Source organism: Convolutriloba macropyga, chromosome 1, assembly GCF_964194025.1.
Source record: "Convolutriloba macropyga chromosome 1, txConMacr16.3, whole genome shotgun sequence".
NCBI lineage: Eukaryota > Metazoa > Xenacoelomorpha > Acoela > Convolutidae > Convolutriloba > Convolutriloba macropyga.
The window spans coordinates 41,898,932-41,920,013 of record NC_134468.1 but is presented as its reverse complement, the minus strand read 5'-3'; the positions used below and the strand labels follow the sequence as shown (position 1 = coordinate 41,920,013).

The following is a 21,082-nucleotide window of genomic DNA, read 5'->3' as shown; positions in this document are numbered from 1 at the left end:
ACTTTACAAAGAAATGGCGCGCGTCGAGAACGATAGGGTGTTTTACATCAAAATCAACTTCAACCAACCGTTTGATGCGGCCAGCCGAACGAATTAGACCATTTAGTCCGACGAAGGGTGAAAACGGGGCAATACGGCTACTCCGTTTAACGTGTTTGTTTTCCAGGAGATCTTTCCTTTCGGAAGTAAAAGATTCTCCTTGAACGAGATACTGAAGATGACGCTCGGCTTCGTCAAGCTCAGTGGGATCTATGATGCTACCATCGGCATTACGGTAACATTCGTGTGAGGGTAACAGCCGGAGTATGTATGCTGTTATCCGAAGCAACTTCTGATAAGAACTGTACTTATCAAAGGGAATTAAATGCGGGTGTGGTTCCTTAGTTGACTTGGTTACGGATGCGGCCAATGATGTATTGGTTTCGTCAGTTTCCTTAGTTACTATACCAAGTTTGATGTTTTTAACTACTTCGATGCTTGGTTCGAACGGGAATTCCTTGGTTCTTAAGAAATCTGGACCCCTCACCCAGCTACTTGATTGCAAAACCTCAGCGGACATACCACGAGTACCGGCATCTGCTGGATTATCGTTTGAGGCGACGTGGTTCCATTCGTCAACGCTAGTGTGTTCTAAAATCTCGCATACGCGGTTTGCAACAAATATTGGCTGCTTGCTTGTGGAGTTGAGCCACTGCAAGACAGTAGTGCTGTCAGTCTACATATAAACTTTGTTGACATGCACAGTAAGGGCTCGACAGATATCTTGTTTCAACCGAGTGGCCAGTAAAGCAGATTGCAGCTCTAGCTTTGGAATTGTCATCACCTTCATAGGTGCTACGCGAGCTTTACCCAGGACAAATGCAAGCTCTGTTTTTGGCCCACTAGAAGTGTTTACTTGGGCTCGGAGGAATGCAACAGCGCTGAAGACCTCTTGGGAACTATCGCCAAACATGTGTAGTTCCAGGTGTTTAAAGTTTCCCGAAAAGTAGCTCCTTGGTATAGTGATTTCTGCAAGCTTGGGTAGTTCTACACTCCATTCAAGGAACCTTTCAACAGTGTCTTTTGGTAATTCTTCATCCCAGTGCTGCCCGCTGACACGCCAGATGTCCTTTAAAAACAATCGGGCACCAACAGTAAATGGAGCAACTAGGCCGATGGGATCAAACACCTTAGACACTAGGCTCAATACCAAGCGTTGTGTTAAAGACTTAGTTACAGTACTGGAGGTACCCCGACTCACAACTAGAGTATCATTGTTGTGATCCCATTTCAACCCAAGTACGTGCGAAGAAACCTCCTTAGATGAGGCAATTACTTTTGGTTCGGTAGACTGAGTTGACCCATCAATTCCATCAGCCAGAATTGGTACATTGCATACAAACTTAGTAAGCTTGAACCCACCTAGATGGAGAAGTTGCACCAACTCCTTCGATCTTTTGAGAGCCCTCTCAGGTGACTCCACCGAATCCAAGTAATCGTCCATGTAGAAGTTTTCTAGGACGGCTTTGGTTGCTTCCGGGTACTGAATAACATTGTCTCTGGCCGTGCGTTGCAGTGCATAGTTAGCGCATGTGGGCGAGTCTTTAGCCCCGAATATATGGCGCGTGTATTGATACACTACAACATTTGTTGTGGGGTCCTCCCGCCACAAAAAACGCAGTGATGGCTGGTCACAGTCAGGGACACCCATTTGGAGGAACATACCCTCAATATCTGCGGACACGGCGAATTGATGCTGACGGAACCTAAGTAGTGCGTGGATTAGGTTTTGGAGCAGGTCGGGGCCAGTGAGCAAAGATTTATTCAAAGAAGTACCGTGGAACTTTGCTGCACCATTTAATACCCTACGCACTTTCCCCGGTTTGTTCGGATTGATTACGGGATGATGCGGTAGGTACCACTCTTTAATCGACCGCTGCTCAACCTTGTGAGCATCAGGGACTGTAATCAAGTAACCTTTTTCCAAGTCTTCACGGATGGTACTAGCATAATTTTCTTTCAATGATGTATCTCTCGAGAGCCGCTTTTCGAGAGACTTGAGTTGTACCAGTGATGAAAAGTAGTTATTCGGGAGTTGGATGTTGTCATCAGCCCATAACATACCGACATCGTATCTTTGGCCGTTATGGAAGGTTGTTGTTTCAAGTATTTCCTGCGCGCGAGCATCCGCTGCGGATCGTGGGTCAACTTGCTTGAACGCGCCGTACGATTCCATATCATACCAAGATTTAACCTGACAAGCAAATTCAAAATCCTGTTCAATACTGGCTTTGAAACACACCGAGACTAAACTTGAACTTGACGGGAGTGGGCCACTTAAAACCCAACCTATGGGTAAGCGGACGGCGAACGGTGAGCACTTTTCGTCGGCTGAAAAATACTCTAACGGGCGGATGGCATGGTAGACATCCTGTCCAAGTATCATCTCAATTTCTCCATAGCTATATCTTACTGGATCTAGAACTGCCAAATGTGGGTAAGTTTCTTGCATGGACTTGACGTCAATGATGTCGGAACCTACGTTTAATGTTTCCCTCACGTAGGGACGCACAGTGAATGCTTCGAAGTCTTGATCTTTATGAGGTGTCACAGTCAATTGAACCACCTTTGTGTCTATGAGGTCTTCCGTGTTTATACCCTTGACGGTCAGTTTTAATGCGGTACCCTGCAAACCGAGTCTAGCTGCGAGACTATCGGACACCCAAGAGTTACTGCAAGCGGTATCGCATAAAACCAACGCCGTAGTACTAGTACCAGAAGGATTAGTAACTTTCAGTTCCGTGACCTGAAGGAGGCCTTTGACATCCGTCACGGAAGACAAAGTGGTTGTTTTGCTTGGTTGCTGTTGACCAGTAGATGGCCTACTTGTACCTGCGTTCGACTTCGAAGTATCGATGTTGTTGTTTGTTGAGGGTTTGGCTGGAAAAACCCTTTCAGCTCCATGAAGTAAGGTGTTATGGGAGCTGTTGCAACCATCTTTCCTACATTTACGGGGACTTGGGCATTGCCTAAACATGTGTTTATCACGCAAACAAGAGAAACAGAGCTTTGCCTCAGCCACGACCTTGGCTCTCTGTGTGGGGGTCTTTTCCTTAAAGACATGGCATTCCCACAACCGGTGGCTGCCTTTGCATACAATGCAACTAGAGATTGATGTTGACGGAGATCTCTGTTGCGGCTTAGGGTTACTCTTCTGTTGCGTATTTGCAGGAAATGCCTTTGAAGCAACTTTTGATCTTGTTACTCAGTCCTTGCTTTAGTTGCGGTATTCTTCATTAAATTGTGCGCTTCGGCCTTCTCTTTCAACCAATCGTTGAAATCGAGAAGGTTAGGTTTCACCCAATGCTTTTTGACCGTGAAGAGTGACCATGACTCCTTCATGTTGGGTGGTAGCTTCTGTACGGCAGTGTTGAGAAGCGCAGCACTCTTTAAATCCGAATCATATGACAGCGATTTAAATACCCCGACAAGACTTGAAATGCACCCCGAGTAGTTAATGATGTTATCGCTATTATGCATCTTCAGTGGTGGAAAGCTGTTGAGTTTGTCCAAATGTGCACTTACAACCGCCTGTGGTTGGCCAAATTTACGTTCTAAGGTCCTCAGTGCGTCTTTGTACATTGCGCCGCAGTAGGCGAACTCAGCTATAGCTGTTTTAGCTTTACCTGTTACGAGGGTCTTAAGGTATGTCAATTTTACATCATCAGTTAAGGACTGAGAGTCAATTGCGCTTTTAAACTGACCATACCATTCGTGCCACTGTAGAGGATCCCCATTGTATTGGGACAACTTCCATTCGGGTAGTGGGTCATTCCTCTTGCTAGATAAGGCGTCAGTGAATGCCTTAATCAAGCTTGCATTTTCAGATACTGGCGCTGGAGGCGTGGGATACGGTGGGCCACCCCAACGCAATGGATTCAGAGCAGTATGCCCGTATGTTGGATGTATAACCGGCGTGACGAAAGGTGGCGCGATGTTAGTAGTTGTACTAAAGGGGTTAACAGGGATGCTACAGTTAGCTGCGTAGTTGCTATTTGGATTATGTTGTGCACTCATTTGCAAGATGGGATGGCTGATGGTGGGGTTAGCTGTGCTTGGGGGTAGGTTAGATTGAACGTTGTTATAGACGGTTGCATTATTTTTCGCCTGGTTTACGTTTGGGAGAATATTTTGAGGAAAACGCCACAAATTATAATCGGGATTACGGTTAAGGGGAAGTTTGGGTGCGGTAGGGCATGGTAACAGGCGGGCTTGAGGTGAATGGACAATGTTTTGTTGTGGAATGTTGGGGACGGGTAAGTATGTTGCTGTGCTCGCTGGAGTGGGCGACGGAATCACGGGAGGCTGAGGAATAAATAGATGTTGAGATGGGAACACGGGAGGTGGGTTCACGAGTGGGTTTAGAGGTGGAGGGATATTATGCGGGGAATGGGCAATAGGGACTTGTGTTTGGTGTGGAATGTTACTTTGAGATGGATTCAGTAGTTGTGGAACATGAGGCATCGATATGTGTAATTGACCAGGCACACTGGAGCTTTTCGGACCCAAGAATTGATTTACTTGTGGGTTTGTTGAAACATTAGGTACACAAATGGAGTTAGTTGGTGCCATAACGGGTGTCGGTGGCCGGGGAGGTTGCATAGGTGCTTGAGGTGGTGGGAGTGCGACATTCTGTACGTCGACTGGTACTTGGTTCACATGGTTCACCTTACCACTGCCTGAGGGACTATGGGCCTGCTCGACCCTTTGATCACTCAGTGATTGCTGCAGTTGAGCCTGGAGATATTCCCGATACAAAGCTTCCTGCTGGGCGACAGAAATTGCAACTCCTGGCCGTGTGTACTGAGAAAGCATTTCAAGATGATGTAAGTTATCGGCAACATTACTTTTGTTTTCTGGAGGATTACCAGGGGTATCTTTAACAGGAGGGTCGGCGGTTGCTGAACCAGGACGAGAAAAGTTTAATTCACTTGAATTGCCCGCTGGAAACGAATTTACCCAATCCTGAACAACTCCCTGACTTCTATCTGATCCCCTATCTTTTAGCAAATTCATTTCACTTGAGTGGTGACTAAACAATGAATGATTATCCATTAATTCAGCCTCGTCTAATTTAGCTGCGGCAATACGCTGGCGGTGGTCTTCCTCCAATTCTTGAAGTGCCATCTGCTCCATTTCTATTTCAAGCTCCTTTTTTCTCATGGCAATTTCGTGTTTTTGTTTAGCGAGGCGCATGGCAGCTTGTTCTTGTTTCTCGGCCTCTTCGCGTTTGAGTTTTGCCATGAGAAAGTCATGTTTACGCTGGCTAGACATTGATGATGTTGTTCGGCGTGAACTTCTCTTAGATTGGCCTTGAGGATTAACGCCCTCACATACGGTGTCTCGGTCAGCAACTGAGTCAATATAGCTTCTAGCCGCAAGCAAGAATTTATCATTGTTATTGGTTTTATCATCCAACCATTGCTCAAGGACAGGGTAAATTGAATCTGGGTTCTCCGCTTTACTGGCTAAGTCAAATAGTTCTTCATTCTTCTGCACCAGTTTACTGAAGACATCCTTCAACTTAGAAACCAAGCGTTCAACTTTAACTTTCCTGTCTTGACGATCTATGGCATCTGTGATGTCCTTATGGATGTTACATAACTCAGATTCTAGATTAGATCTTGCATTAAAGAGCTTTTTCAATTTTTCTTGATGTTGGGCCATGATTTTGAAATGGCTTATTTATCAATGTAGAGTAACTTTCAACCAAACACGTGGAATGAGGGTTATACCGATCCCAAATGACGACGACTTGATAATCAAGACGTCGAAGAGCAGAAAAGAAGTTACCGAGTAATGAATTACTCGGCGAAAGTGAGTAAGAAAATATAGAGTGCGTCTAACGTGCTTGAAAGCAACGTGAGACTAAACAGGAACACAGGCAACCGGGGGAAGAGGACTGGGTGGACGAAGCACGACGAAACGGGAAACGAAGCGGACGGGGCGGGAAGGACGAGCGAACGGCGCTCAACGCAACAGAGAACGGAACGGAACTGGCGAAAAGGCGGGTAGTAAACGGGCGACGCAACGGACGGGACGGAAACGCTGAACGAGCGACGCACGAAGAAATGAGACGGGCAGAACGGAGGCGTTGAGCTAGTAGTGCGCAACGAAACGGAAAGGCGGGTCGGAACAGGCGGGAGACAATTAAACAGCGAACGGGGAGGTCGGGAAACACTATGCTAGCAGACCCCAGCAGCAAACTCAACCAAACAAACTAGCCGTAACTCCAGAACAAACTTAAGTCACACCCTAGGGAGGAGAAGAGATGCTACTGCTAGAGAGAAACTAGCACAAGTCATTATGGGTCTTAATATAAACAAATAACGAACTAATTTACGGCAAAGCAGTAGTATGCTAAATGGATGAAAGGAGCAAGAAATTTACTAGCCGTAACTCCAGAATAAACTTAAGTCACACCCTAGCAATATTCAATCCTAAACAACCGATCAGCATACCAACAATATTAAACAAACTACAGCAAAAGTTAAGTAATATGCAGCGCTTTTGTAGTCTATGAAAGCTGGAAAAGTTAAGAAACAATCTAGCCGTAACTCCAGAATAAACTTAATTCACACCCTAGAAGGCAACAAACCAAACCAACTAACAATCATACATTTACACGCAAACATACAGCAGCAAAAATTAATATACTACAACAGGGGGGCTAGTAAATTAGTAAAGTTGAAAAAGTCCAGGACAATCCAGCCGTAACTCGAGAATAAACTTAAGTCACACCCTAGAAAGCTATAAGACCTAAACAACAAACCAGCATACTAGAATACTCAACATACTACAGCAAAAGCAACAACATACTTCATCACATATGACATACTACATCGAATATCGGAAAAGTAGCGAAGAAAACGAAAAGCGAAGTTTTGGGAGAGCGATGTTATTGGGAAAAAAAACGGAACACGGAGAATTGGAAACTTAAAGAACGAAAAGAACGCGGACGAAAAACGGTATATAAACGATTGACGAGAAAAATTATGGGAATTCGATAATTTTTTGTAGGCCGGAGGTTGTGAAAATTTTCACAACTTTTTCTGTTTAATGAGTTTCACTCAATTAACGAACCTTCTATTTGAAAATAATAATTTTGACGAATTTGTCAAAATTTTATGCTTTTTGTCAGTTTTTTCAAAATTTTGGTCATTTTTTTTATGCATATTCTTAGTTACGGAACGGTAATCCAGTAAACTGGACGGATTTAAGCTCGAAAATACGGTTTATCAATATTCGGTATTGATTTTCTAAATTTTTTTAGAATTGCATCAAAATTGACCAAAATTTTTCAAAATTGAACAATTTAGCATAATGTTTCCACATTTTATCTCATATCTGAGGTCGAATTTTTGCTATGCAGCCATAAGGGACCAATTTGTCTGAATTTCCCAACTTTCGACAAAAAATTTTCAAAATCGATGTTTTTTTTTCTCTTAAAAAAGTTTCTCAGCTCCCTTCTCCAAAAAAGCTTGTATTTCGCTGAGACTTGTCAAGATAGTACAACTTGCTTTTCTTTACAATCTGGCGGAAAAAGATTTGTAATACTTTCAGTCTAAGTATATATAAAGGTTTCTCAGCTCCCTTTTCTAAAAAATATTCTATTTCGCTGAGACTTGTCAAGATAGTACTACTTGCTTTTCTTTACAATCTGGCGGAAAAAGATATGTGAATTTCAGAAGCTTTGCTCTGACTCCGAGCCTCAGGGTTTTTAAACTCGAAAAATTCAATTGTGGGGGTTATTAGTGACCAGTTATGCAAAAAATTTTGATTTGACTACAACATTCCAAATGAAAAGCTCAAGGGATTGGGTTACTTGCCGTCTAACTTAATCTTTAAATACTACACTGCAAAGAGAAAAGGTTTTGGTTCTGTCTTACAGTTTTCCATCCAGCGGTGACTGATCACTCAAGTTTTTGCATTGTCGTTCACTATCGACTCTGGTAATGCATCTTGTTGCGAAAGCTTTCGTCAGAGACAGTTTTCGGAGTTTATTCCTTTTTTTGTTGACCCGTTCTAATGAAGATGACCCAGTCAAACGTCTTGAAGGCTTCCTCTAAATTTGTCCAGATACCAGGGTTACTGCCTCCGGCGATTGGTAATCGGTCCCAGCTCTGTTTTCTCAAATTCGTGTTCGTACAGTGCAGTATAGATCTTGTCCAAACAGTTGCTCAAATCTGGCTGTAAACTTTGGATAGAATCCCTTGCTTTGCAGATACAAAATGATTGGATGTAGAATGTAAAAAAATGATGCTGTTACTTCAACTAAAGAAGCAAAAGATACTAATTATGAAACTCTAGAGAAGTGTGACTGAACTACCCATTATAACACGGCCCAGGCAAACAGAAAAAAAAGGGAGTTGAAATCGAATTAATCCCCTATTGAATTCAATATGACTGAAGTATTAAATTCCATTCCGGTTTACGTAGTTTTTCTAAAGGCGGCTCAGTAAGGAGCGGCACCAAAATGTAGCTGAGAAGTAAAACAGTCTACCGTTTTGGAGTTTCAATTCAATCTTTTCGTATTATGTAGCAAACGATCAAAATCGACTATAAATCATCATGAAGCAACGTTTAAGTTTTGGCGAACACAGCCACGTATAAGTATCGTACGTACATAGCAACGTAATAACATTGGTACGATAATAGCAACAAGTGAGAGTTTAGACGGCAAAGTCTTTTTGCTCATTTAACTGGTATCAGTCTGTTTTTGATAATTGTGATCAACGCTGGTCACCATTCTATTCGAAACCGTGCAAAAAACCGAAAATTATTAAGTTCAAACGATTCTTACTTGATAGGTTTAATTATTAGGTTTAACGAAATTATGTTATTTGCACTTTTTCCGAGCTTTGTACGTAAATTGGAACGATTTCTATGCGTATTTAAATACTCGATTCTGATTGGCTAATAAAATGACGCATTTTGATATATATTACACGCTTTAAATCTATTTATTTACTAACATCCTCCGGCCCAAAAGAACATGCTGGGAGAATGGGTACTAATTTTACAAGCGGGCGAACGAGCGATCCAGAGGACGTGCGCAATACGGCGGAGCGTGCGACGCTGTCGGAACCGTAACGGAGTTCAGTGATCCGAGCAGTGGGGTAGTAACCCCTCGGGTTGGTTTCTTCAACTACCCAAACCAAATCACCGGTCTTAAGGTGATGGTCGGCAGGCGTCTGCCACTTGGAACGTCGGTTCAGCGCCGGAACGTATTCTTTGATCCAACGAGACCAAATAGCGTTAGCGTAGGACTGCGCGTGGAGGTCACAGACCAAACCGACGTCTGATTGGGCACACATGCTCAAAGTACGCTCAGCAAATTAGAATGTCTGACGAAAGTTTCGAGCGCACGAAGGTTTGCACAGTAATCTGATCAAAGGTCATTTTGTGCTGAGACGCTCTGATCAGTTGCACTTGAAGCGCTTAACTATTTCTATCAAACACTAGCAATTTTTAAGCGTATAATAATTTAAAACCATAATATGTAATTTATGCGGGACATTGCTCCGTTTGGTACAATTCTATGCTAGTTAAAATGGTTATACCCTGCTAGTTAAATTGAGTAGCTGCAAAAATTCAGCAGAATTTACAATCTTTTGCAAAATGAGTAGTTGGCTTCCCAGAATGAGGTGTGCTAACAAGCCGGCTCTGATCAGACTGAATTGCATTGCGCGCAGGGGGTTCCAGACCGAAATCGGCCGTGAGCTGCGCTCGGGGTATCAGACCCAATTGGGTCGCGCAGTGTGTTGTCAGACCTTGGGTTGCTCACTTGAGATGCCAGTCTAAATTTGGTCACACACTGGTGGGGACATCCTTACTTGGATTGATTGCGCACGGGGAATTCCCGACTGACACTTTTAACCTTTTAAGGAGCTGTAATCATTGGTATAATGTATGTTTACAGAAAAATGATCGCCATTTTATGTAGATGTTTTTTTATAGTTTTGGAGAAAAAAGTATTTGTTTTAAACGAAGAAAATTTTTCAGTTCAACAGCAATTACCAAAACTTACTCTTTATTTTAAAGTGATCTTCGGTAATCATCAAGTAAAATTGTGATCTTGAAAAAAATTTCCCTGTCGTGTTATTTATCTCTTTTATCGGGGACTGGCCGTTTTCTCGGTTTATAAGGTTTGTGATGAGACTGTTCAGATATTTGAAATGGCTCTGTCAGGACTATCCAGAATCTGTACGGTCTGATCACAAACCCTTCCTAGAGTCTAGAATATCTGTTCAGAGTCAAGAGGTCCAACCGAGAAAACGACTGGTCCCCCGAATAAAAGAAAAGATAATTAATCCCTGAGGGGAACATTTTTGCCCGAGCACTTCCCAATTTAATTGATGAATAATACCGATCACTTTAAAATAATTTCTAAGTTTTGGTTATTGATGTAATCAGACTATCCAGACTCTGGTTGGGGCCTTTTCCAGACCGTATGTAGTTCTGCCAGACTCTGTAGAAGGGTCGCGGTTGACCCCCGTGTGCAACCTTAGTCTGTCTGATATAAGAGCTGGTTTGGGTCGCGCACCTCAACCTGGGTTTATTTGCACAACTTTGTTCGTTGTGAACTCTCAATGAATTTTCAATTATTGATTCAGTTTTTATTTTTTTCATAAGTAGCTGAGATTAAAGTTTAATTTAGGTATGCTTTTATGCAGTTGATGACCTCGGAAAATAAACTACGGTAAACGCAGTTTGGATTAAACGACAATTCGCTTACTATCTCTTAAACTTTTATGCTGTAGAAGAACTTACCGTTTATGTTTATTGTGTTTTAAAAAAATCTTTCATGTTTTTCAGATAGCGACAGCTACGAGAGCAGGACTGGAAGCGAGTTCATACGTCAGCTTTTCAACTTATAGTCCATCAATCACGTGAGAATTCGATAGCCCTTTTCCTCTCTTTTGATTAATAGCCGCCCTCATCTTCTCAGCCGGCTATTATAGCGCTCCTATTTTTTACAATTCAAAGAATTTGAATTATATTGGTGCGCTGTGTTTTTTTATGATGTGTTTACACATTTTTCAATGACTTTCTTTCAAAACGGGATAAACAGATAAAGCCCAGCGGGCATTAAGCTTCATTAGAGGCCCCAAGTGGGCTTTAGTAGTCATTCAAGAGCTTATAGTGGTGCAGCTGCTGGGATGGCCTTAATTTAAGGTTAAAAGGTCATTTTTAGGAGTTTTTGAGCTCAAAATGGTGCAATTTTTCATGTTTTTTGTGATTTTTATAAGTTTTTTTGTTTGATTAGTCTTTGGTTGAAATTTTTCAAAGTTGATGAAAGCTTTTTGCGAGACAAAATTGCTTGTTATGATCATTTTGTGAGCTATATGTTTTGGTACTACAAACACAAACACGCAAAATGATCCTAATTTTCGCAATTTTTTTCAGGTTTTTTGAAACGTTTTGTCATATTTTGAGTTTTTTAGCCCTAGGTGTCAAGAAACCTCATCTAGAGTTTGATAAAAAGTTTGATGATAGATTACTGCTTAGTTTCTAGTGGAATGTTTTTCAACTTTTTGCCATCATGAATTTTAGCATTTTTTGACAAAACTTGCAATTATTTTCATATTTTTGACATTTATTGTCATTATTCAAGTTGTTTGTGTCCCAGGGGCAAGAAAACCTCATCAGTAGTTGGATAATAAGTTACTGAAAATTTTTAGTTGTCGTGGAATAGGTTTCAACTTTTGAACATCAAAATTTTAGCGATTTTTTTTAAATAAAATTCGCATTTTTTTCAGGTTTTTGAAAATTTTTGTTATTTTTCAGTTTTTCCAGCTTCAGGGACCAGGCCATCTTCTTTGAGGTTCGTTTATAGGGCACTGCATAGTTTCTAGTAACAATGGATTGATTTTTAACTTTTTAATGTCTCGAATTTTAGCATTTTTTTTTATATAATCTGCATTTTTTTAAGGTTTCCTAAAGTTTTTGTCAGTTTTTGATATTCGTCTATACTCAAGTGCGAGAAAACATATTCCACGTTCTAATAAAAAGTTACTGCATGGTTTTTAGTTTCAATGGTTTTGTTTTCAACAATTTAACCTTTCGACTTTTAGAAGTTTTTTTTAATAAAATTTGCATTTGCAATTTTTTTCAAATTATGTCAAAATTGTTTTATTTTATTTATTTTTTCTTGCCTCAGTAGCCAGGTAACTTCATCCAGTGTTTGATAGTATTTTTCAAATATTTGCTAGGGGCAACTGAATGGCTTTCATCCTTTTAATAGAACGAACTTCTATTTTTTGAAGTTTGAAATTTAAAAAATTATTATCTATCGATCTATGAGCCTATGAGTTTTTTAAAGTTAGGAATTGGGTTACTGGATAGCGTCTAGAGACACAAAAATGATTCTAAAGATATTTATATCACGATTTTCAGCAACATTTCCTTATAATTTGCTATTGATTTCTTTTAATTTTTTGGTCATTTTCGAGTTAATCGATCTTCAAGGGCCGATGAATATTTTTCAGGTCTTGCTGATATAATACTGGACCGATTTCAGAAACAAAAATTGGTTTTTAACAAGTTTTTGAAATAGGTATTTTTAAAGGGAAAAATTTTGCCATAGGTTTAAAAGCATCAAGAGCTTTAGGTTTGATTCTTTTAGTTTCTCAATTTTATGAGATGATTTTGTTTGTGTTCTGGCTGAAATTTTTCAATTGATCTGCTGGTCAGGTAGAGTACGTCTGAGTTTTTCATTCAATTTTTTGAATTGTATTTCTGGACTTGTCCTGCTATGTTTTTTTACTTCGTCGAATAAAAAAATGTTTCGGTTTACCTCATTTTGCCGCTTTTTCAACATTTTGCGTGATATCTTTTTGACTTCTCTAGGCTAGTTTCTCTCTTCTCTCATTCTGCTAAAAATAATTTTGAACATCAGTTGCTCAGCAAAGCAATTCAAAATGAACAGAGTCAGTATAAAAAATTGAAGTCAAAAGTAGAAACGGGATAAACCCATAAAGCCCAATTTTGGATGCCCGCCATTTGAACGTCGTTCCTATAGGTCTTAGTTACCATCTCTAATGCTTATTGGTATTGGTAGTAGCCCCTGTAGCCCCTCTCTCAGAAACAGAAGTACGTTATGTTTTTGTACAAAAATCTTTTTTTTTTTCAATATCTTCTATTCTTTCAATCCCAATCATGCTAATTGGAATCAACGGCGGCTATTTTCCGGCAATCTGCCGGGTATGTTTTTGATTGAATGCAAATTTTTAAATCTTGAATATTTCGAAGCAATATGAGTGCTTGACATTGTCAGACACTTAGTCTGGGCTCGACTTTAGAAATGAACGGTCTCGACCATTATTTGGTATTAAGAGACCGTGCTGGACAGATATTTAGAATGAAAAATATTTGTTTGGATTTCATGCGTTGTCTTCGACTGTGGTTGGAACTAAAATGACCTTACTTGACTTTTCTCGACAATATATTATAACTTTGCGTTTAGCTCGATAATAAAAAACTATGTCGCCTTTTTTAGCGATGTCCTCAATTTTGGCTTTTTAATATAAACTCTTTGTTTTAGTCATTCATTATTTTCTAGAGCACCTTTATGCAAAGAGCATAGGTACTTTAACATAACAGTACATAGCCCTAATGGTACCCTGGTGACTTTTGTCGACCTCCTATAGGATTACTCTAATAAAAGTAAGAAACAGATTCACATCGAAGCTTGGTTATTGCAATCAACTAAAATTTTTGACAATTTCTTGAACTTCGACATTTTGTGCGGAATTGTTAACGTGCAATTTTAGTTTAGCTATTAACAGCGCTTGGTCTTCAAAATTTTATATGCCCAAGAAATCCTGTACTGTATCCATATCGATGGACTTATGTTCAATTAGTTTCCATTAGTTTCCTCTAAATTTTTGGGTAGAATTAAAAGAAACCTCTTATTTGAAATGCAAAAAGTTTCGTACTTAATGGGTGTGCCCCAATCGACAAGAAGTAATTTTTTTATATCAGTTTTTTGAAAAAATTAAGTGTTTTATAAGAAAACCAAAGATAATTTCAAAACTTAGGCGACAATAAGTACAGCAGTGTGGAGTCGTTTTCATTACAGCCGTACAGCTTGGTGGTCCGATAACTTACATCCTGATCCCCAATTACCGTAATTATACCATTATTGGTTCTGTAATTTAGTAGTGGGCTATAATGAGCAAGACGTCTAGTATGGATCTAATTTGTTTTTAAACAAAGACTAGTCTAAATTTTTCTTCAAAAATTATAAAGAACTTCGGCTAAATAACAAAATACTTTTTTGATTTTGTAATTAAGCAGACTCTGAAAAAATTTACACTTATGTTTATGATTAATTCTTTTGACTATCATTTGTTGATTGTAAGCTGCTCGCTCTCTGTTTTTTTAGTACTGATTTTGTAATCGAGTCTGTATTTAATTGCTCTCAAACAAAGTTTGTAGCAATTATATTAGTCCTATGGTCTTTTTATGCAAATTTTCGGTCGAACAAATTTTTGTTTGAGCCTTTTGATTTTGTGCCCTAAAAACAGGATAAATCTTAAAAGCTGATCCTAAAAGTTTGACCCCCGCTCATTCCCACTCGCCACCGCCTCCCCCCTTTCCTCCGAACCCAACCCTCCCCCCCCCCTCACGGCTTAACCCCCTCCACCCACACTTGACTTGCCTCCCGAGAGACACCCACTCCACTGACCTCCTCTAATGTATGCTCTGATGCTAGCATCCCTAATGCAAAACTGGCTTCTACCAAAGCCAATCGCTCACCGATCGTTTTATAGCACTTTTTGGGACGTTAATCGTTTTTTTAATATTTTGTTCAACTTGTAATGCACTTGTAAATATTCTTGGTTTTGCAAAACAGATTTGATCCGAAGCTACCAAAAAAACTTGGGGTATCAGTAGTCATTTGAATTGGCGGCCTAAAAAATTACTTTTATTGCTTCGTTGATTCGTTTCGGTCGTCTGTTCAACTCGTTTTCGCTTCATCTCAACTCTAACTAGTGCACTAACTAATACGTACGTACAAAAATAGTTCGCGAAAGTTTTCCATTTTTTTGCATTAAGATGTTATGGCCCAAAAGGCAAAAGGTGAGATCCTATACTAAGTGCAGGTACCAAGAGTTGGCCAAATCCAGCCGAAACTCACCATTTGTAGCTTCTTATTACGAATATACAGATATTAAGAGACAGCAAGCAAATGGATTAACCAGCTCATTAAAAAACAAAAAAGCAGCACTTTGAAAAGTGGTCTCAATATAAATGAAAACGAAAAGCTAGGAAGTAAAGAACAGCAAAAGGGTGATCTGCGCCTAACTTGAAAACGCATGGCAGCTAATGTCAACAAAATTGATTCACGTGACAAAAACAACCGCACAGACACAAAATAAACAAAACTGAGAGAAAAAGATCATCGACTCTGCATCATTATAGAGCGAACATGACGCGTAATTAAATGAGACGAAGAGACAGGACAAAAGCGAAAGGAAGTTTTTTTAACACTCAAACAAATTATTTCGAATTCAGGATATCGAATTTCTGTTTGAAACGTATGATACAAGTTAAAGTCATTAGTTTGAGTCAGTTATAAATCACGAAAGACCCATAGAAGCTATTCGAAATAACCCTTAGTTTTTGGGAAACAAAAAACTATTAATGAATCAATAATAACTTTCGCAAAAATAAAAGAGAATAAACAAAATTTTCTGACAGCGAATGGTACCCAAGCTGCGAAAAACGATAGATACGATAAGAATTTATTGAACAATTTTAATCAAGCCTCAAATAAGAGACAAGAAGACAAGTGGTTATTTAGATCTAGAGACAACAAGGAGGCTTTGTAATGTGCGTACGCACATAATGTTCCGGCCCCGCTCATCACCATTCTTGACTAAATTGGCTACCAAAAGATGTACAGATAGAAAACCTTCAGAGACATACATACCGTTCAATAAAACAATAAGGGATTAAAATAATGCCACGTCAGAAGGCCCGTAAAACTTGTTGTTAATAGGACTACTAGAAAAGACAATAAAATTCAAATGACAAAACTCGATGTCTATTATAATTACGAACAAAACTTGATGCTTTTTTGAAAAACCATAACAAAATCAAACTCGCATCAGATAAAAGCTAAACGAAACAAAGTAACCTATACATTATTAGAAGCTATATGGGACCTGTCCTCAATCGACTGGGTAACAAGTCGAAAAAAAGATCAAAAAGGTGTAAAGTTACTATTTTTGAAAACAAGTAACTTTAAAGTGATTATTATCGTCATTCAAAAACTAAAAGTGAATGAAAGTAATGTGTTCACTTATATGTCTCTAGCGAGCAATTGAGACCTTTCATTGTCCAGTGTACTTTATACGACTACAAAAAAAGGACAGGTACCGGCGAAATTAAAAAGTTCATATCAACTTTGCGCTAAAATGACAATGAAGCCGTTAAAACGATAAACTTGTTCACAAAGAACATTCAAAAATGTCCAATTGAACAATATTTTAAAGCCAATGCGATCTGCCGTTAGTGTTTTAATTTAACAAAGAAAACAAAAGTCCTTAAAGTTGTACAAATATATAACAGTCTCAAACATTTTTTGAAACTTCGTAGTAACGAAGCCGAGAAAAAAATGGTTGAAACTAAAAACGATAAAGTATAAAGACCAAAAAACAGCCCACTTGAAAAAGGTTTTGACCTGTCTTTACGAAGAATAAGCTACAAATCGACTAAAAGTAAAAAAAATTAAAAACGGCGAAGCTAAAAAAAAACAAGTTTTTGAAAACAAATGTTTTCAAAACTCATAGCAGACGTAAAATTTCAATTAAAGGAGATGATTTAACTTGCAGCACCTCAGAAAGCCAACCGGGCCTGTTATTAATGGGTCATGAGACTACAAAATAACAACAAATACAGGCAGAAACCAAAACTTCTTAAATAATTTTACGACACCAGAGAGTTCAAGGCACTATATTTTTGAGTTGCTATCTGTAAGAACTGTAATTCGTCACTTGCTTGTCATTTGAACATCAACGGGTCTTCCATATAAAAGACTACGGAGAAATGACAACAAAAAGGAAGCAAAAAACTGAACAGTATAGAAATCTTGAAAGCAAGTGGTCGAAGCCATCAGTCAAAAATTAAAATTAAAAAAGAAACAAAATGTTTGAATCAACAAAATTATTTGAGATCTCTTATCAGTGAGATTGTTTTACATGGTGAAGAAATTGAGAGCAAAGTAGACAGTTGAAAAAACCTTTTTTTGAAATTTCATTGCGGAAGTCGTTAAAGCAACTAGCTATAAACCGAGATCAATAAATACTTTCAATGTAATTCTTGGGGATGCAATAGAGACTCATCAGTGTCAGATACATCGTCATTTTTGATAGACAAACATAAGTAATTTTTTAATTTAAAAAATCTAAAATGTGCGAGAGAACTTTGTCTCAACCCATATAGGCATAAACTATTCAACAAAAACATTTAACATATTCAGTTGCGCCTCTCTGAACGCCGTGCATTCTTTCCATCACTGCAATCCTTCATTTGGACCTGTCGATAACCTGATAATTGGACAAGGAAACAAAATGAAGCTACAAAATATGCAATTTTAATCAAAAATATAACTCACTGAAAATTTGTTTTAGCCTGTCTTTACTGAGACTACGACAGAAGTTGAGAGAAATAACATAAACTGGTGACAACGGTCAAAAATCAGCGACAGTCTCTTGATACAAATATGTTCAATGTCATAAGAGACATTAAATAACAACTGAAAGAATTTTCTAGGTTCATTTATAAGTCTTAAAGAAGCCATTTGGATCTTTGATTGGGGAGACCATGTCATTGGACGACGAAATGTTTAACAATTGAAAGCAACACATAAGAAGTCCAAATATAAAATTCTTGAAAACAATGGGTCAGAGCCATGAAAATTCTGAACTTAACTGTTAAACCATATTATATATCAGTTGGGGCTTATTTTTGTCAGCCTTGTCTGTCAATAATTGAGCCCTGACTTGAAATTCTTGCAAGTAATTAAATTGAAATCTATAAATGCAGAAGTATTTTGAAATAAAGGCGGCGCCCCATTAAAATTCAAAAAACTGTTTGTTTTTACTCTGTGTGTTCATGGTGAGATCAATATCAGCCCTGATACTGCTGCAGGTGTTATGAAACACTCAAGTTTTCGGGTCTTAAATTCGCGAGGAACTGACAAAGTTGTCTTCCCAGAAGACTCTTAAAGTCAGTGGGAGTAGAACTAGCACCCGTTTTGGGTACGAATTTTTTGACTGCAGTTTTAACGTGTCTACTTCCAGAAAATTAAAAAAAGTGGCCTTAAAACTTAAATTTAGCAAAATTCCAGCCAAAAAACTCAGATCGAACAACTCAGCAACCCTGTTCTATTTTCAATCCCACGACAAAATCAATCCCACTACTGTTAACAATTTTAACATATTTTTTGCAAAATTGACGAAAATTTGATCAAAAATACGGAGAATTTGCATAAAAACAACGGATTCTCCTCTCCTATCCGCTGAACTTTAAACCTCGTTAACTCCTTGTAAAAAGTAAAAATCAACATTCAATTTTTTTTCAATTCCATATTCTACGTTGGACAGGTTTCTGATGATACGATTCACAACTCTCTCTGATAATTATATTGATCGGCAGAAAACTGAATGCACATAAAAATCCTTTTGAGTATATAGTTCCTCCCCCCACTAAAATGGGCCGGATTAATAAAAAGAAACCGCAAGATTATAATACTTAAATCATCAAGACAATTTTATCGAAGCAAAACAGTATCGAAATTACTTAAATCATTAGCTGAGCATTGGCTGTATTGCTTCATAAATGGATTCATAAAAAAAATTAGAGAAAGAATTTATGCCCGGTCAGGAGGCCAAAAATTTAGAGTACACTTCTAATACATCTACTTTTAGACCAAAAACAACATATATACCAAGAACATACATCATTAAGATCAAAAGACTTGTGGAGTAAGTGTACTCGGACCGCACACTCATATCTGCGCCCAAAACCAGATGTTATCTTGTTTTGATATTAAAAAAATAGACGTTTCCGCAGAACGTATTAAAAGGATTTTTTATGACTCTTTCCTTGTCCTGTGCACTCGAGGATATTTTTACCAGTTCTCTTTTGTTTTTTTTGAAAATTCAAATAGATTGAGTCATAGAGATTCCGACCGGACTAAATTTGGGATAAAATCGTGAAATTGTTTAGCTCAAATTCTTGCCACAGAGGAAAATTTTATGTCTTTTTAATAGCTCGCCATAGCTGATTTTTGCTCCAAAGGTCCATATAGAGCTTTTTTTGAAATTTTAAAAGTGGTCCAAGTGCATACATACAAACCATAAATTAAGACAGGCACAATCATAGATTTGTAAAGGTTCAGTTCCACAGTGGAGGAGTGCTCCAAGGGATAACGTTGGGATAACGTTCTTCATTCTATGAGAGCATCTACATGAATTCTTAAACTTTTCTTCGACATGATTAGTCGAAGAAAAAAATTAGAGCTAAATAATACTCCCAAGTCTTCTTCACATTGTACATTATCGGTTTTCAGGCGATTTGCAAATTCAACTGTGATATTTCCACGAAAATTCAAGCAAACTGTTTTATAGTTTGCAATCATCCCATTTGCTATGTTCCAATCATACAACCGCGTGCAATCATCACGAAAAATGAGATAACTAAACAGTAGTTTTAGGTAATCGGCAAACATCCAGGGTATAGAGTCAAGAAAAACGCATCGCAGTCAAAATTGTAAATAGAATTTGCGTTAAACTGTGAAATGAAATTGTGTAAAAATTTGAATAGAAAACTAATTATCTCAACTGTAGTAATACTCATAAATTGTGTTTTCATAAGTATTGTGTACAAACCTTGAAAAGGTTAAAATTGTGAAAGATTTCAATCTTAAGTTTTCCTGGAGATACTAAAATGCTTCAACGCGTGGAAATTGTTTTAACGTTAGCATAAAAAGAGTTGGTATAAAAAGTGTTGGTTTTTAAATTTTTTCAGATTTTTTTTCGGAAGCCAATCTAGAATTGTGAGTTTCTTCGAAAAGAGTGAAAAATGAGTAGATTTATTGCGTAATTTCATCCTTATCAAACTAATTTGGAGTGGAGTGAGAAGAAAATTATGGGACGAATTTCTGATTTTCAAGAAACTGTTCTCTAATGTCAGTTTTCATTTCTACTCACATTTTTACACAATTTCAATTCACAATTTAACACAATTTCTATTTTCAATTTTAACTGCGATGCGTTCTTCTTGACTCTATACCCTGGATGTTTGCCGATGACCTAAAACTACTGTTTAGTTATCTCAACTTTCGTGATGATTGCACGCGGTTGTATGATCTGAACATAGCAGATAATAAAAATTGTTGATATAAAAAGATAATTGTGTTGGTATAAAAAGATAATTGGGGGGCGGGGCAAAACGCACGGGGGGGGGGGCAAAACGCCAAAACGCACGGGGGGGGGGGCAAAACGTACGGGGGGGGGCAAAACGTACGGGGGGGGGGGGGGGGGCAAAACGTACGGGGGGGGGGGGACAAAACGTACGGGGGGGGGCACAAACGATCCGAAAAGTTAAAAGCCGTAGCAATAACACGTTCGTATGGTTAAGCAGTGCATCGTTTCCAAGTCTGGTCAACCCGAAACATCTATCGTGACGGGTTGGATCGTCAGATAAAAAAAAGTTTTTAATAAGACAGTGTTGAAAAGCTTCGTTGTTTTTCAGTGTGTGCATCGACATCAGCGGTTCTAACGACTACGAAGGAGAATTTTACTTGTAAGTACAATTAAGAGACACGTGCAAGTTTTGAAGTGCTGAAAGTTCATAGAGTTCAACTTTTGGCTATGTTGAATATAGGAATTTCTGGCATTTTAACTTCTGGCACAGCAGTCTTTGTCATTTCAAAACTTTTACGTGCAAAGTTATGTCACTCTGCAGAATTCACTTGAAGTAAGCTACGTAAATCTTCCTAAACATCGTAAGTTCTCAGTGGCTTCAA

At 38.6% G+C, this 21,082-nt stretch overlaps 1 protein-coding gene across 1 annotated transcript in view; it reads left to right on the top strand.

Moving 5' to 3' along the window:
• LOC142341262 (uncharacterized) overlaps positions 1-20,859 on the top strand; it is a 59,020-nt gene extending 38,161 nt beyond the window's left edge. Inside the window, exons 8-9 of the mRNA XM_075392211.1 lie at positions 10,858-10,931; positions 20,809-20,859. Of these exons, the coding sequence (XP_075248326.1) occupies positions 10,858-10,919 (62 nt within the window). The 3' untranslated portion in view covers positions 10,920-10,931; positions 20,809-20,859. The remainder of the gene's footprint in view (positions 1-10,857; positions 10,932-20,808) is intronic.
• Positions 20,860-21,082: the final 223 nt, after the last annotated feature.